At 41.8% G+C, this 18,789-nt stretch overlaps 1 protein-coding gene across 3 annotated transcripts in view; it reads right to left on the bottom strand.

The window, feature by feature from the left end:
- The window catches only part of ddx11 (DEAD/H (Asp-Glu-Ala-Asp/His) box helicase 11), a 78,018-nt gene that overhangs the window by 15,433 nt on the left and 43,796 nt on the right, over positions 1–18,789 (bottom strand). For 2 of the 3 annotated variants that reach the window (XM_048607601.1, XM_048607602.1), the window contains exons 16-21: positions 17,699–17,828; positions 12,654–12,788; positions 9,364–9,476; positions 7,739–7,811; positions 2,414–2,517; positions 286–435 (exon numbers count right to left, since the gene is read on the bottom strand). In XM_048607601.1, the coding sequence (XP_048463558.1) occupies positions 286–435; positions 2,414–2,517; positions 7,739–7,811; positions 9,364–9,476; positions 12,654–12,788; positions 17,699–17,828 (705 nt within the window). The remainder of the gene's footprint in view (positions 1–285; positions 436–2,413; positions 2,518–7,738; positions 7,812–9,363; positions 9,477–12,653; positions 12,789–17,698; positions 17,829–18,789) is intronic. The other variant, XM_048607603.1, reaches the window with a different exon arrangement.

The following is an 18,789-nucleotide window of genomic DNA, read 5'->3' on the forward strand; positions in this document are numbered from 1 at the left end:
GGGGGGCTGGGGAGGAGAGCGGGGAAGTTGCTGGTCATGTTGGTGGGGGTGTGGACTGGGGAAAAGAGGGAGTAAAAGTGCAGTTAAAAGTCTAAGGACTGAACAATGCAAGCATGTGACACAAGGAATCATAGACAAGATGCAAGGGGAGGGACATTTGTTTTCAAAAATAAAGATTTTCAAACACCCTATAAAATTCTTATCAAAAGAAAGAGATGTGGTTCCGAAATATCATTTGAGTTGATTAAAGCTGAAGGAGCCATAAGAATGAAAGAACTGAGTTACCTTCTTTTTGGCTTCCAGCTGTGTCAGGAGACCTGTTGTCTCCCAGTGCGTGTACGCTTGTTTTTCATACTCATAGGATGGAAAGAAGCATACAATGCCACCAGGGACCACTTTACATAGATTGACCAGCACCCGGCCACATTCATCCAGCTACAAAGAGAAGAGCTGGCATTAAACGCAGAAGAAGAATGAAGTATGGTCAACATCATAGAGGGCAGACAGATGAATTCCAGAACTTGTCACTGAGAACAAGCTAAGCAGTATAGATCAGGGCCGTGCAGACATCCATTTAAACCAGGAACTTCAAGAAAATGCTGGGAGGCAGAACAGCCAAATTTACTAATGATGATGACCCCTGCAATGGCAGTGCCTCACCATGCTCTGGTACTCTCACACTTGCCACAGTTCTTGGGTTTGGTCAGTCGAAAGGAATCAATAAAATTGAATCTTTCTATGAGCTTTTGAAAGTGCCATCTAATTAGTCACACACTTCTACTCTTTCCCATTAGCCCTGCAAATATTTCATTCTTCTAATCTATATACCATATCCTTTTGAAAGTCACTATTGAATCATTAAAGGTGGTATCCAACTTATGAAAATCTGATTTACGAACATTTTTACTTATGAACGAGATCTATTATTAATTTTAAGGACCCAGCATTCACTCATTCTTACAAATTGGCATTTAGTACTGTCCTGTATCATGTTGGAATTTGCATACAAATTGACTCAAGATCGTACTCAGGAATGGAAATGGCACATAACCCAGGGACTGCCTGTATGCTAAATTACAGAATCCCTACAGTGTAGAAGTAGGCCATTCAGCCCATCAAGTCGACAGTGACCCTCCGAAGAGCAGCCTACCCAGACCCACCCTTTACCCTATTCCAAAAGCCATTTCCACCTAACCTGCACAGTTGTAGACACTATGGGCGATTTAGCATTCCAATGATGTCCCTGTAAAGTGTCTCCCAATTAGTTTCAAACACACAACTCAACTAATTTGGAAAAGATGGTTAACCACCAATTCAAGCGACAGCAGAACTTTAGGCAGAAATGTAAAGAACATTAAAAAGAATTAAATTTTCAGAATAGTTTTATTCCATATTCACTGAATTAGCTAACAAGGCTTTCCAGAAATTCAGCGATCTTGTAAAGCTATTGAGAAACTGAGAGTGTGCCCTTACAAATTACAATGTATAACAATTAAATGACAGCTTTACCAGTAACCATAGCAATGTACTTGGAATGCCAGCTGAGAAACAGATGATTAAGTGAAACTTCAGTTATACCGATGTATAATCAAAGAACTGACAATGTTCAGGCTTTGAATTCACAGTATTATTTGATATATATGTTAGAAAGTCCTAAAATCCTTCTTATAAACTTAACACACAGATTTATGATTTGCCTTATGGCAGCATGGAATCTGACACCAAGCCATTTACGATCAGGTAAACAGACAATGGCCAATTTTCCAAAACTTGATTAAGACAAATTCAAAACTAATATTTATATAAAGTTTTACAAATTTTAAAAGTTGTGAATGTAAATCGGATTCAGGGGATATATACTGAACAGTCTGCTGTTCTATTGTCACAAACGTCTGCACAAATGTCTGCAGTTCCAGGTAGTAATTTCTGAGATCTAATTTGGCCCATCACTGAATTACAGCAGACCAAGTCTCACATGCGTGAGGGTCACAAAGAAATATATATCCATGGCTGAGATGAGCTTGTCGCTATTTTGTACCATTAGCCATTTACTGGAGGACCCCAAAATGAGAATCTCATCAGATTTACTGAAGGTACAAGGTGTTTAAAATTTTCTTCTGCTTGATCACGTCGAAAATCATAAAAGGTCTGCTGTTGCAATGAGTATAACCTTTCTTCGCTTTGTTTTTTCTTACTTTAGCTCCTTCTTAAAAATATTATATTATTGGTTTGCCTCAAAATCGCACACCATGATTATAATTAATTGGGTCATTTACAGACATTGGTGAATTGGAGTTATTATGAATTGAACAAGCTCGAATTGAATATATCACAACTTTACAACACAATGCTTTACTGAGATATGCTGACTTATTTCAGATTTTGGAGACAGCTTCAGGTCTGAAATACTCACCAGCTGTGTCTTGTCCCTCTTCTGGAAGGTGAATTCAAGCTGCTGTCCTGATGGGCCGCTACACAGGATTATCGGCAAAATGTTTTCTGGGGGAATCACGTGACCTAAGAGGTTTGGGGAAGAACAGTTAACAGATAATTCTGTGCTAAACATTTCAGGAAACACCAGCTTGTAGATAGAGACTGGGTGTTCATTTTCGACAGGGGTAGCTGAGGTAACCAACCCACAACAGGCAATCAGCATCACTGAGAGGAGCAGACAGTGTGAGGACACAGTGATAGGTCAGTTTTAGTGACAGGAGAGGATAGTGTGAGGACACAGTGATAAGTGTCAAGGCTAGGTTCTGGTATATACGTAATATTCTTTAAACTGGAGGAAGTAAATGGAAATACAGTAATTCAAGGGTAAGGCAGCACAGTCAGGTGTACTGCACCCCCTGTGGGATATGGGAAGTCAGGACACCTCATGTCCAGGGTGACCACATGTGCAGGACATATATCTAACTGCAACTACTAGAAATTATCCTACCAGATACAGAGCAGTAGCTGGAGTCATTGTTGATTACCTACAAGGCTGAGGTCGTTGTAGATAGAATGTGCAGCAAGGTGATCACAGTGCAGGTCAAGATTGCTGAGGTATGAAGGGAATGTTTGATCACTAGGCACAGCAAAAGCACAAAGCAAACAGTGCAGGAGTTTCTGAAGACACTTCCGTGGCTGTAGGACATTCTGAAGGGGGAAGGAGAATCAGACGTTGTGGACCAAGTTGGTTCCAACATTACAGGTTTTAAAAAAAGGCATGGAGTCCTGAGAGCAGAGTATAGGGGGCTAGGAAATGAATGAAAAACCAGGGCTTAACAGTGGAAATCTCAAGCTTACTCCTGGTGTTACGTGGTAGTGGGATCAGGAGAATAGGAGTAAATGTGCGGCTGGACGGATCACGTAGGAGGGAGGGATTTAGATTCTTAACATAGAAACACAGAAGATAGGAACATGAGTAGGCCATTTACTCTTGAGCCTGCTCCAGTATTCATCACAGATCATCATAGATCATCAAGCTCAATACCCTAAGCCCACCATCCCCCTATTCTTTTATCCTTTTCCCCACAACAGCTATATCTACTGTCTCATTGAAAATACAACGTTTTGGCCTCAAGCACTGTCGTAGTGAATTCCACAGGTTCAAGAAATTCTTCCTTATCTCAGTCCTAAAAAGTCTACCTCTTATCGTTAAACTAACCCCAGTCCTGGGCTCCCCCACCATCGGGAACATCCTTCCTGCATTCACCCACCATTCTTCTGAACTTCAGTGAATACAATCCTAACTAACTCAATTTCTCCTCATATGTCAGTCCTGCCACCCCAGGAGTGAATTTGTGAAACCTTCGCTGCACTCCCTCTGCAGCAAGAGCATCCCTCCTCAGAAAAGGAGGCCTAAGCTGCACACAATATTCCACGTATGGCCTCACCAATGCCCTGTATCACAGTACCAAACATCCTTGTTCCTGTACTCGAATCCTCTTGCTATGAAGGCCAACATACCGTTTGCCTTCTTTACTGCTAACTGCACTTGCATGCTTGCTTTCAGTGGCTGGTGCACAAGGACACGCAAGTCTCGTTCAACATTCACCCCTCTCAAAAAATTTGCAGCCATTCAAATAATAGCCGACCTTCCTTATTTGCTACCAATGTGATAACCTCATATTTATCCACATAATCCTGCATCTGCCATGCATTTGCCCACCATCTCAGCCTGTCCAAATCACACTACAACATCTCTGCATCCTTCTCACAGCTCACCCTTCCATCCAGCTTTGTATCATCTGCAAATATTGAGTTATTACATTTCGTTCCCTCATCTAAACCATTAACATTGCTAGGGTTCCAGTACCAACCCCTGCAGCACTCCACTAGACACTGTCCGCCATTTCAGAAGACTTTATTCCTACCCTTTGTTTCCTGTTTGCTAACCAATTTTCTATCCTTCTGAATACACTACCCTCAATCCCTCGCGCTTTAATTTTAAACATTAATCTCTTATGTGGGCCTTTGTCAAAAGCATTCTTAAAGTCCAAATGAACCGTACCCACTTGCTCCCTATGATGAACTCTACTAGTTACTTCTTCAAATAATTCCAGTAGATTTGTCAAGCATGGTTTCCCTTTTGTAAATGCATGCTGACTGTGTCTACTGTTCTACTATTGTTTTCTAAGCACTCGGTGATAAAATCCTTGATAAGACTCTAGCATCTTCCTCACTATTGACATCTGACTCACTTGTCTATAATTCACTGTTTTCTCTCCATATTCCTTTTTTAAATAGTGAGGTTACACTAGCTACTCTCCAATCTGTAGGAACAGTTCCTATAGAATCTTGGAAGATTTTGCATCCATTATTTCTAAAGCCATTTCCATAAGTACTCTGGGATGTAAATTATTAGGCCCTGCATTTACCGGCCTTCAAACCCATCAATTTCTCCAAAATCATTTTTCTATTATACTGTAGTGTTTCAGTTCCTCCCGCTCACTAAACCTCATACTCCACTATTTCTGATACGGTATTCGTGTCCTCTTTTGTGAGGACAGAAGCAAAGTATCAATTTAGATTGTCAGCCATTTCTTTGTTCCCAATGATAAATCCCCCTACTTCTGACTGTAAGGACCTACATTAGCTTCCACCAATCTTTTTCTCTTTACATACTTATAGAAACTTTTACAGTCAGTTCCCCACAAGGTTACTCTCATTCCCTATTTTCCCCCTTCTTAATCCATCCCTTGATCCTTCTTTATAGACCTTTAACCTGCTCACAATCCTCAGGTCTTCTGTTTTCTTCTTGTCAATTTGTATGCCTCTTTATGCATCTAATATTAACTCTAACTTCCCTGGTAGCCATGGTTTTGCCACTTTGCAATCTTTTATTCTCTTTGCATTCTTGGGCCAGACAGGAATAAACTATGTTTTTAGTTCACCCATTCACTCTTTCAATGTTTGCCATTACCTATCCACTGTCATTCCTTTCAGTCACATTTCCCAATCCATCACAGCTAGCTTACATCTCATATTATCATAGTTTCCTTTATTAAGATTCAGGAGCCTAGTCTCAGAATCAACCTCACTCTCCAACTTGAAGAAAAATTTTATCATATTGTGGTCGCTCATCACCAAGAGGTCTCTCACAACGACATTACCAATTATTCCTTTCTCATTGCATAATACCCAGTCTAAGAAGGCATTTTTTCTAGTTCGTTCTTCACCGTATTGGTCCAGATGACCATCCTGTAATACAGTCTAGGAATTCCTCCTCTATGGTATTGTGACTAAGGTTAAGTGAATCAAGTATCTGGAGATTGAAGTCATCCATAATTACAGATGCTCCTTTACCACATGCATTTTAATTTCCTGTTTGATGCCATTCCCAACATCACCAGTACAGTTTGCTGGGCTGTATACCAGCACCAAAAATGCTTTTTTGCCCCTTGGTATTTCTCAATTCTACCCCACAGATTCAACATTGAGGAAAGATATTGGTTCAGACAATCTTTTGTGTGTATCCTCTTTAGCAGTAATGCAACTCCACTGCCTTTTCCTTTTGTCTGTCCCTCCCAAATACCAAATATCCCTGGATTTTCAGTTCCCATCCCTGGTCATCCTGCAGCTATGTCTCCCTAATCCCAACTATACCATACCCCTCCACATCTATTTGTGCAATGAATTCATCCCCTTTATTTCAAATGCTCCGTGCGTACAGGCACAAAGCTTTAAGGATTGCCTTTTTAATGCTTCTTGTCCCATTGCCACTGTCTTTTATTGTGTCCTGTTTGAGTCTGACCTTTGATTCCTCCAGCTATCACTTATCTTATTCCTCTTTCTGTCTTTTGTTCCTATCCTTGATCCCCTTTCCTCTGACTCCTTGCATAAGTCCTCACTCCCAACCAACTTAGTTTGCTCTCCTCTACCACTCTAGCTAATAGCAATTCATGAGGCATTAGGGCTGATTCTGGTGAAGATGGGTCTTGTACAAACTGGACAGGTTGCATCCCAGCAGAACTGGGACTGATATCCTCACAGAGGCATTCACTAGTTCAGCAGGGGAGGGTTTAAACTAGAGTGGCAGGGGATAGGAATCTGAGTGAGGAGATTAGAGTAAGGGAAACAAATTTGGAAATGAAAGTAGAAAAACAAAGTAAAGACAAGGAAACAAGGGCTAGCAGCAAGTACTACAATAAGTGTAAAACGTCAAAAAGACAAGTCTAAAGGCCTTTTCTGAAGAAGGGTCCTGACCAGAAACGTCAGCTTTCCTGTTCCTCTGATGTTGCCTGGCCTGCTGTGTTCCTCCAGCTCCACACTTTGTTAAGTCTAAAGGTACTATATCTGAATGCATGGAGCATTTGTATTAAGGTAGACAAATTAATTGTGCAAATAGTTGTGCATAGGTACGATATGATTATAATTACAGAGATATGGTTGTAGGGTAATCAAGATTGGAACTCAGCATTCAAGGGCATTCAATTTTTAGCAAGGACACCCAAAAGGAAAAGGAGATAAGGTGCTGTAGTTAGTTAAAGGAGGAATCAGGGCAATTGAGGGAAAAAAACAAATCGGCTCAGGAAATTTAGATGTGGAGGGCAGTGAAAGTTCACCAGACTGATTCCTGGGTTGGCCTGTATTCACTGGAATATGAAGGATGAGAGGAAAACTCATTAAAACAAAAACAATTCTGACAGGGCTGGACAGATCGGATACAAGTACGATGCTTCCCCAGACTTGGGAATCCAGAACAAGGGGTCACAGCCTCAGGGCAGAGAGGAGGCCATGTCATATGGAGGGAAGGAGAAATTTCTTTACTCAGTGGTGAGCCTGTGGAATTCTCTGTGGTAGAAGTCGCTGAACATAATGAAGAAAGAAATAGACTTCTAGAAGGAAAAGGTGTCAATGGCTATGGGGAACGAGCAGGAGGATGACATTGTTTAACTCAATCAGCCACAATCATGTTAAATACAGCATGTGCTTAATGAGCCAAATGGCTTCCTTCTGCTCTTATTTTTGATAGTTACCCATTTTCTCTTCAAAAACCTCTATTGGGGGCATTGACAGCTCAATTCCACACTCTTAGTTAAGATAACCCAATTAAACACAATAAAAGCATCAATTTTTGGAGCTCCATTCATATCTGAGTAAATCTTGAAACCTTTGAATGAAACTGTGAAAAGTGGGAACTCATAAGGTCTAGATGATGTGTCTGAACTAGCAACTGATTATATAGGTACTGCTGTGCGAGAATGCCACGATTAGTCACTGGTATAAAGCTGGTAACGAATGAACTCACCACATGAAAACTCGAACAACCGGTCTGCAGAAACACCCGATGCTAACAGCAGCTGGTCTTTGAATTCTTCCACCTAGCAATAATAATCAGAAACATTTGTGCATTATATGATGAGTAAGTGCTTGCCTCGCTCTACTGCTCTACAAACGTCACATTGCACTATTGACTACTTTTGCTCATACTTTTGCAGCCCCTAATACTGTGCAAATTCTCAGTCTGTCCTGTGTCCTATACCCCTCAGGTGGTTTTGAAAACGTTACCTGATGTTATTAAACTATACTTTTGCTTTTCCTAGTTATCCCACTCTTTGCATTTAGAGGATTTTAGCACTGTATATTTTTCGTGCTTTACAAAAATTCAGATAAAGATACTGGGATCAACCCTGCCTCAAACTCTTCTACATATCTTTTCAGTTATGCTATCATAACATTTAGAGTGCTGGGATGTTGTTTCTACTCAAGTTGCTGATCCAAATTTAAATGACAGTTCTGAGATATAAAACAGCCCAATGATTATTGCAGTAGGCTTCAGTTCATAGGAGGTGTGTGAATTTGCCCTTTGGTTGGTATAACTGAACTATTATCCATCCAAACTGCAGGCTTTTACTGTTCCAGAATACCAACTGGAAGGCCTAATACTCATTAGCTACATTTTTTAAAAACCAAAATACTTATCCTATCCTCGATGACCATGGGAACCCCTTTTAGCTATTGCTCAATTCTATAAAATCAAACACTCTCTCTCTAACCTCTACAACTCCATAAATAATTTAAGAACTGTCTAAAACACCTTCCTGGGATGACTCAGTGGATCTGTCTAACTTTGGACTTAAAGGTCAATTTTGTCCTTGCTTCACTGTTACATGGGCTCTCAAATCAGAACCTTAAGTCAGATGTGCAGTGAGCAATATTTGATTTGATTTCATTTGATTTATTGTTGTCACATATACCAAAGTACAGTGAAAAGTTTTGTTTTGTGTGTAGCACAGGTAGATCATAACATACGAGGGCATGCAGATCATAGGATGATTCAGGCATACAGAGTTACACCTGCACAGGTGTACAAAAGCAAGATCAACATTAGATTTGAAATTTGAGTCCATTCAGCAGTCTAATTTCAGTAACAATTACAGCTAATTACTGCTGCAATCAGCTAGAATGGTTTTCTTGCTGGTCTGAAACCCCTGCCTGTAGACTCTGCACAACAGACAGTTGTGCTCAACTCACTACAGCAGTGACACAAATGTCTGAAAGGTCTTTTCATAGCAGTTTTGAAGGATTTTTCTTTAAGTGATGAAGTGTGAGGATTAAAACAGAACGGCACACATTTCTAAAGCTGTTTTCTCCCTTGCTTCCTGAAGTTGAAAGGATATTTGCTTTATTTTTTCATGAGGTCTAGGTGTTACCGACATGATCATACTTTCGAGAAGGCTCCATTGGCATTTCAGCCAGGACGCTATGTTGCATATATAGGACCAGAGGTGGACGACACTCAAACGTGATGATCTGACTTGAAGCCCATGTGTGCTCACATACACAAATGGAACAGGGTTTCTAGCAGGAATCACTGGATATCAGCCTTCTACTAAATTTAAACTTTACTCATTTGCATGAGGAAGCACTTACCGGTTGCATTGTGCCACCAGCGATGACCACTGCTCGACATTCCTTCACTACCTCAGCAAAGTGGACTGCTGGATTCAACAGTAAGAACTTCAGGCTGCTCTGGGACACTGTACCTACAGGACACACACCCAAGTTCAAACATGACCCCGGCTCAAAACAACACTGAATCAATCAGCTCAAGCCACTAGTCCTTCACATCTGCCATCTGATTCTGCTGAAGTGGCCCCAGACACACATTGACTCGCCTTTTCTCTATCAGTTGGTGGACAGGTGTGAACACAGCCAATGTTTTCCTGCTCTTGTTATCGTGAGGCAAGTGTCCTGGAGAGTGGAGAACTGGGAAAGGAAACCACGGAGAAACTGAGGATATCACAGCAAGTGCAAGCATGGCCTTCTGACAGTTAACGTTTGAAAGACATGAATCTAAAAGGCAATTGAGAAATGTAGCCAAGTATTTCATGAACAGACAACTGGATTGGTGATGTTAGACAGACAGATGTAGTAGACATCTTCCATGATGCAGGTTACCAGAGTTTAAGATGAATGACCAGTCAAATTGCTTTTGTTGTGCTGGTTGAGGTAAAATTACAGATAAAACACCAAATCATGCCAGTGAACAGGCAGAAGTCTTCTCAATAGTAAAGCAGCGCTCCCTCAGTTGTGTGCTGGTATGCAAGTCTAGAACATCCTCAGAGCCTGGCTATGGAGTTAACTTAAATGAAGCTTGGATAGAATCTTTGTTGGGTAAAAGTCTCGGCTAAACCAATAGATGGGGTAGTACTGCCAGCTGTGGATGCCTGACGAAAAATGTACAAAAATCCTCCAACCTATCAGACAGAATGATGAGTGTATATTAACAGAAACATGTCATCAGCACCACACACAGTAAGGACTGTCATTAGGAAGACGAGGGTCTTTGTGAAGGATACCAGTACAAAATAAGCAGCATGACTCAGGATTTGGAATGTCAAATATGGCTCTGTAAGTGGATTGGAGGAGAAAGGGATGTGAGGAGCTGCCTGCTTTTATGGTGCTGGGGAGGACAGGAGAAAGAAAAAGAGAATATTTTAAAGAGGGGAATAATGAGGAGAAAGGGGGCATGAGGAAGCAGGTTTGCAATCGTGGATCAAATGAAAAGAGAGAGTTTAGAGAGCCAAGAATTATAGCAACGTTACTGTAAGTGGGACAAGAAGAAGTACAAGAAAGAGGAGGATTCAGTGAAAAAAAAATTCCTCACTGGATGACAGGCTTTCCTTTATCTCATCTAGCAAGATGGAAGATGTTAGAGGAACCTCGCTACAGAACGCAACATGGCAGAAATTTTGGAAACACTTGTGTTTTATACAGAGTTAAGAGCTTTTGATGTGAAAAGAGTGCTTGTGCAAATAAGAAGTTCTTGGAGGCAGCTTTAGCAACGGAGAGGTGATTACAGAAGATAGTGAGACTGTCAGCACCAAACAATAAAATTATAAAGACATCAGACAGAAAAATGAGAATAGAATAGCAGTTAACATCAAAGGAAACCCAAAAGATCTATAGTTGTGAAAACTATAAGCTATTATTAATGTAAAGGGTGATCCTAAGAATCCTAACCAACCTGCTCAGACGTATTATGACACAGCTCTGGGGCAGGTGGGAGTGGACGCTGGCCCAGCCAGCAACACCCACCTGGAGTGAATAAAAACAAAACACGGAGAAAGGGACTCATTAGACTGCTCTGCAGAACCAGTTGAGACTCGATGGGTAGAATGGCCTCCTTCAGTGTTGTAATGACTCAAAGGTTATTTAGAATGTACTCAGTGGGGGCTAACCTAAGCAATTTCATTTCTGACTTTCAGGAATGAAGGTGATCAATATGTAATTGCTGAGAAGCCACACGAGGAATTGAGAACATGAGTAATGAGCAATCACAAGGGAGTTAGACCTTTTTATTTGCTCATGGGATGTGGGTGCCACCGGCTGGGCCAGCATTTATTGCCCATCTCTAGTTGCCCTTAGTGAGCTGCCTTCTTAAATTGCTGCAGTTCATGTGCTGTAGATTGACCCACAATACCCTTAAGGAGGAAATTCCAGGATTTTGACCCAGTGACAGTGAAGGAGCAGCAATATATTTTCAAGTCAGGATGGGGAGTGGTTTGGAGGGGAAGTGGTGTTCCAATCTTTGTAGGTAGTGGTGTTCCAATCTTTTTTGCTGCCTTTGTCCTTCTAGATGGAAGTGGTCATGGCTTTGGAAGGTGCTGTCCAAGGATGTTTGGTGAATTTCTGCAGTGCATCTTGTAGAAGATGCACACTGTTGCTCCAGGATATTGGTGTCGGAGGGAGGAGTGAATGCTTGTGGATGTGATGCCAATCATTCGGGCTGCTATGTCCTGGATGGTGAAGAACTTCTTGAGTGTTACTGGAGCTGCACACATCTAGGCAAATGGGGAGTATTCCATCACACCCTGACTTGTGCCTTGTAGATGGCAGACAGACTTTGGGGAATCTGAAAATGGAATGTAGTTTGGACAAAAAAAGCAGAAGAGGTCACCAATATGAAAAAGTATGGACTAAAGTTTAAAAAAAAAGGGGCTCGCAGTTACAACCACAGGAAATCCCAAAGCACCTTAACGGCCAATGAACTTTTAAATTATAATCACTACTGTTTGTGGGAAATTTAGCAGTTAATACAACAAGCCCCATGAACAGGAATGCAATTATGACTAGACAATCTATCTCTTTGATGATTGAAGGGTAAATATTGTCCAGGATACCCAGAATAATTGCCTTGAAAACAATAAATGCTGGAGGTCACAGCAGGTCAGGCAGCATCCACGGAGAGAGAGCAAGCTAACGTTTCAAGTCTAGATGACTTCATCAGAGCTGACGTGAAGTGTGGAGGGAGCAGCTAATAACTGCCTTGTTCCTCTTTAAAGTTGTGTTACAGTAAGTTTTATATCCACCTGCAAGAGGCCACAATTGAAACTCTCATCTGACAGGTGTCATCTCCAATAGTGCAGCGTTTCATCAGTACAGTACTGAAGTCTCAGTCTAGGATTCTTGCTCAAGTCTTGAATTTAGACTTGGATTCACGGTATCGTGAATCCGAGGTGAGAATACTTGCAGTGGGTCATGGCTGCAGTAGGACGGACAGACAACGGATGAGCTCCAAAATTAAGCAGAGGTGAAGTGTATTGAGCAGGAGGTAACTGAACAGTAAAAGGCAAATAACATGACTGTCTTTTCACCCAATCGAAATAAACCAAACAACGAAAGATGTGGAATTTGTATGAGACACATCTCATGCCTACCTTGTTTCTGAATGACCACTCGTCCATCTTTGTTAGTGCTGGTGAGAGCAAAAAGAAACCCTTCAACCTGCATCATCGGAGATGCCATGACAGGCTGCTCCTTCTTGATGTCCTCTTCCCGCTCATGGGGTGTAACTACCAAATAAACAACAGATCAAATAAATGGTCAGAAATACAAAACAGAAACTGAGCACTTTGATCCAGTTAGCAGCAGAGGCAGACAACGATTCACAGAAATATTTGCCAGGATCCATCCCAACTGTAATAAATTAGTTTCTCTGATCTGGATTTTAGTTTTGTCTTTCACACACCCAAATGGTTTCTTTCTTCCTGTTCTGAAGGTGCTGACTGGCATGGGGTAATTTCCACAGGACAGCTACTTTCGTGTCGGGGTCTGACCCTGAAGCAGAGAGTCTGCTCTCAGGACTCCATACTCATATATAAAACCATCAAATATAGGAGCAGAATTCAGCCATTCGGCCCATCAAGTCTGTTCTGCCATTGGATCATGGCTAACACATTTCTCAAGCCCATTCTCCCTCTAACCCTCGATTCCTTTACTAATCAAGAACCTATCTATCTCTGTCTTAAATACACTCCATGACTTGGCCTCCACAGCCCGCTAAGGCAATGAGTTCCACAGATTCGCCACCCTCTGGCTAAAGAATCTGTTCCTCATCTCAGTTCTAAAGGATCGTCCTCTCACTCCGCGACTGTGCCCTTGGGTCCTAGTCTCTCCTTCTTCCATGTCCACTCTATCCAGGCCTCTTGGTATTCTGTAAGTTCACTGAGATTCTCCTTCATCCTTCCAAACTCCAAATGCAGACCCCCAGAGACCTCAATGCTCCTCATGTGACAAACCCTTGCCCCCCGCCCCCAGGATCATTCTTGTAAACTTCCTCTAGATTCTCTCCAATGCAAGAACATTGTGGATTGGCCATGCTAAATTGCCCGTAGTGTCCAGGGGTGTAGGTTAGGTGGATTAGCCATGGGAAATGCAGGGTTATAGGGAAGGGTAGGGGGATGGGTCTGGGTGGGATGCTCTTCAGAGGGTCGGCGTGGACTTATTGGGCCGATTGGCATGCTTCCACACTGTGGGGATTCTATGATCCTTCCTTAGATATGGGGCCCAAAACTGCCCACAGTATTCCAAATGTGGTCTCAGAGCCTTATACAGTCTCAGCAGTACATCCCTGCTCTTCTATTCTAGTCCTCTTGAAATGAGAGCTTCCTAATTGCCAACGGAACCTGCATGATAATCTTAAGAGAATCCTGAACTAGGACTCCCAAGTCCCTTTGTGCTTCAGGTTTCTGAAGCCTTTCCCATTTAGAAAATAGTGTATGCCTCTATTGTTCCTACCACAGTGCACAACCTCACACTTTCCCACATCGTGTTTCATCTGCCACTTCTGTGCCCACTCTCCTAGTCTGTTCAAGTTCTTCCGCAGCTCCCTGCCTCCTCAACATTACCTGACCCTCCACCTATCTTTGTCATCTGCAAATTTAGCAACAATGCCCTCAGTTCCTTTGGCTGCTTCCAAGACACAATCAGACACCACATTATGATGACAGGTGACTAAAAGTTGGTTAAGCGATAAATTTCAGCGAAGCTGGGTTCAGTCGGAACAGGGAGACAAAGGAACAGGAAATAGGTGTCCTGGATCAGATGAACTTAAAGAGGTCACTACAGGAAATAGGACAAACTAAATAAAGAGGCAAACTTAAGACTGGAGCAAGAGGACAGGAATCTCAAGGATTCTTTTAGTGGCAGAAGACTTTAAACTTAACAGCAAATATATGAACTCCTCGTACTTGAGAGAGAAGATGTGTGTAAAGAAAACTCTAATGGGTGCCAGGACTGCATTCCAGGATGGTCCTGATGTTTTTAAAATTCACTCAGAGAGAATGTTGACCTCACTGGCTGTATCAGCATTTATTGCCCTTGAGAAGGTGGTGGTGAGCTGCCTTCTTGAAACCCTGCAATTCATTTGGTTTAGATACCTCCATACTCCATGTGAGGGAGGGAGTCCCAGAGTTTTGATCCAGCAACACTGAAGGATGGTGATCTATTTCAAAGTCAGGACGGCAAGTGGTATTGTTGCTAAGTGTCTTGTAGATGGTGCCCATTGATGCTACAGTTCGTCAGTATTTGTGGATGTGGCCAAACAAGTGGGCTGCTTCGTCCTGATAGTGCCAAGCTTCTGAGTGTCGTTGGAGCTGCATTTTCCAAGCAAGTGGGAAGCATTTCATTTTACTTCTGACCCGAGCCTTGTAGATTGTGGACAGGCTTTGGGGAGGCGGGAGGCGTGTTACTTGCTGCAGGATTCCTAACCTCTGACCTGCTCTTGTAGCTACTGTATTTCTGTCTAGTTCAGCTTAGTTTCTGCTTCAAGGTAACCCCCAAGATGTTGACAGGGGGGGATTCAGCCATAGCAATACCACTGAGCATCAAGGAGAAATAGTTAGAATCTCTCTTGTTGGGGATGGTAATTGTAACTAGTTAACGTAACTGCATCATTGATCTAGAGCATGATTCTTATTTTGGGAATATGTAGGTAGCACGAAAAATCCCAGGTTCAAATCCTGGATGAGACCACCCGATCTTTATTGAAAAACAGTTAGATATATAAATCCCCAGGGCCTGATGGGATCTATCCCAAGATACTGAAGGAGGTAAGGGAGAAAATTGCTGGGGCCTTGACAGAGATCATTATGTGCTCTTCAGCCAGAGTGGAGGTCCCAGAAGACTGGAAAATAGCTCAAATTGTCCATTTGTTTAAGAAGGGCAACAAGGATTATCCAGGAAATCATAGGTCACTGATTCTTATATCAGTGGTAGGGAAATTATTGAAGAAGATTCTTAGGGACAGGATCTTCTTGCATTTGGGGAAGAATGGACTTATTTGGGATAGTCAGCATGGCTTTATGTGGAGGAGATTTTGTTTCACAAAACTGAGTTTTTTGAGGAAGTGATTAAGGATAGTTGATGAGGGTAAGGCAGTGAACGTTGCATACATGGACTCTATTAAAGCACTTGACAAGGTCCCTCATAGTAGGCTGGTCCAATAGATCAAACTGCATGGGATCCATGGTGAGTTAGCAAACTGGATACAAAATTGGCTTGGTCATGGAAGACAGAGGGTAGTCGTGGAGAGACGTTTTTCTGACTGGAGATCTATGACCAGTGATGTTCCATAAGGATCAGTACTGGGATTTGGATGACAATTGTAGGTGGTCTCCTTAATAAGCCTGCAGACAAGACGAGAATTGGTGGAGTTGTTAATAGTGAGAATGGTTATCAAAGGATACTGCAGAATATAGATCAGCTAGAAGGCTGGGCAGAAGAAATGGCAGATGCAGTTTAATCTCGGCAAGTGTGAGGTGATGTGTTTTGGGACATCAAATGCAAGAGGAAAGTAGACAGTAAGTGGCCGTTAGGAGCACTGATGTACAGAGGGATCTTGAGGTCCAGTCCGTAGCTCCCTGAAAGTTGCAACACACAAGTGAATAAAGTGGTAAAGAAGGTGTATGACATGTTTGCCTTCATCAGTCCAGGCATTGAGTATAAGAGCTTGCAAGTCATGTTGCAGCTGTACAAGATTTTAGTTAGGTCACATCTGGAGTATTGTATGCATTTCTGCCAACCATACAATAGGAAGAATGCGGAGGCTTTGGAGAGAATGCAAAAAAGGTTTACCAGGATGTTGCCTGGATTGGAATGTATTAGCTAAAAAGGAGAAGTTGGGCAAACTTGGATTGTTTTTTGTTACAGTATCAGAGACTGTGGGGTGACCTGATAGAAGTATATAAAATTATGAGATGAATAAATGGTGTGGATAGTCAGACTCAACTTCCCAGGGTGGAAATGTGAAATACGAGGGAGCATAGTTTTAAGCTGAGAGGGGAGAAGTTTTTTTTTACATAGTGGGTAGTAGGTGCCTGGACTATGTTGCCAGAAGCAGTTACAATGGCAAAGTTTAAGAGGCATTTCGACAGACACGCGCACAGGCAGGTAATAGAGGGATACAGGTAGATGGGATTAATTTAAAATGGCATCATGGCTGGCACAGACACGATGGGCCGAAAGGCCTGTTCTGTGCTGTACTGTTCTATGTTCCATATGTAATTGCCAGCATGATCAAAAATTGAGCAGAGTGGCCATAAGAGATGCCCAGGGTCAGAAATGCATCTTGCAAATATGGGTAGGTAATATTGAAGGACGGTATTAAAACACAACAGTAAACTCAGAACAGACAATACAAGTTTGGATCCAGGTTGAAACCTGAGGATGAGAAGTTTGTTGGTGCAAAGACTGAAGGAAGAAATCAGTGAGGATTTCTCAATGAGAAACATTCTGCTCGACTTGCGAATCCTGTAAAAATATTGATTTAATGGGAAAGAGGGGATGAATCAAGGTGAGGTACTCACAGGAGAAGAAAGTGTTAAAGGAGAAAGGGGAATACCTAGATACAAATTGCTGGTGAGGGTTACAATGTCACACCACGGGTGGGGATGGTGGTTGGCACAGCCAGGGATGAAACTTCAGCAAGGAGCAAGATGGTGTCAGAGGGGCTTCTGTCAAGTTAATGCAATCATCAACAATAAAAGGTCATAGATGATAAAAAGCCTCATTTGTTAGTGAACAGATATTCCGGAGGCTTGATTTAATATTGGTGCTACAAGATATGATTTTGGCTGAATCAGACAAGATATCCACTTCCAATAGACTGGAAGTTCATTCACAAAACCGTCACTGATAATTTCAGTTCTCAATAGTATCCAGTCAAATTTAATTCATCAACAAGTCATCTTGTCATTTTTGACTACAGTAGCTTGAATTTTAACAACCTATTGACTCAAGTCTTCTGCAGTCCTGTACTCACAGTGTATTGTAATTACTTCCCAGTAACGCATAACCTAAACTGCAAAACATATGAAGATTGTGCATAGGAACAAACTAGTTTCAGGACTGGAGCTAAATGGCTTAGCACATCTCACTGAGAATAGAAACACCATAACCAGACACTGCAAAGTTAGACACAGACCTTGTCCGGTGGGTTTCTCATTGAGCTTCTGAAGAAAATTCTCAAGAGCTGTTGTTTTGGATGCCTTTTGATCCTGTGTGTTGTTTGGTTTTGACACTGAAACCTGGTACTTCTCCACAAACCCAAAGAGCTGTGGAATGAAGGTAGCCAGTAAAATATCTGTGGTACAAACAGTGGTGCATATAAAAAAAATTTACTGGAAATAAAGAAAAAGATTGTTATCTAAATGAACATCCAACACTGCTCACAACCATCTCAGAGCTTCTCATGTATACAAGGACATTTAGTGACCTTGTGGTCAAAGAGTTCAGAGGACTGGCACTCCATATAATGGCCTGATCTCTAATCTCTTTGAATACAGCACTTGCTGAATTGACCCATTTGTGATTACTATGAAGTTTAATTTATAATAGGGCAGAGATGGCACCGACTTGCACATTTAGATCTCTGAGCAGATATTGTAAAATACATTCTACCTAACACACCCAGAACAGGTTAGATATAGACATGAAAACTCTCATGAACAGCACGAAACATGATTTCTGAATTTCAGTCATGATTTATGGCAGGGTCTTCTAATTTGACCACTTGATTTCTTTTCTAAACACAAGCAAGTGCTCACTAAAGAGGCCAGGGATTTTTCCAAAGTTGACCAGGATTGTAATTCTGGAAGTCATGGGATCTACTGCTCCTGCTGGACTGTGATCAGTCTTGGATGCAGCAGCTTACATACTGAAGTTTACAGACCTCTGTAGCTCAGGAGAGAATTGAGGAGATTTGCAAAATAATCTGTCCCAGCAGATGAGAGAGAAAAATGCTAGAAAATTAAAATGAGAAGCTGCCCATTTTATACAGTTAATGTTGGTTTAAGAGTTTGTCCTGCACAAGTAACTGACAAGCTGTCCAACTCTTAAGCACCCAAAAAACTTGACCTTCTTCATGGTGGAAGCAGGGAATTGCATAATTACTTTCTCGTGGAGGGGAGAAAAGCTTCTCTTAAAAAACACTTCACAAAACGTGGGCTAGGTCACTAGCTGAATTTTCCTGTAGGCAGTGAAATACTTCCTTGAACTGTTGCGGTCCGTGGAGGG

The sequence above is a fragment of the Rhincodon typus genome, chromosome 18 (genome assembly GCF_021869965.1).
Source record: "Rhincodon typus isolate 14 chromosome 18, sRhiTyp1.1, whole genome shotgun sequence".
In the NCBI taxonomy this organism is placed as follows: Eukaryota; Metazoa; Chordata; class Chondrichthyes; order Orectolobiformes; family Rhincodontidae; genus Rhincodon; species Rhincodon typus.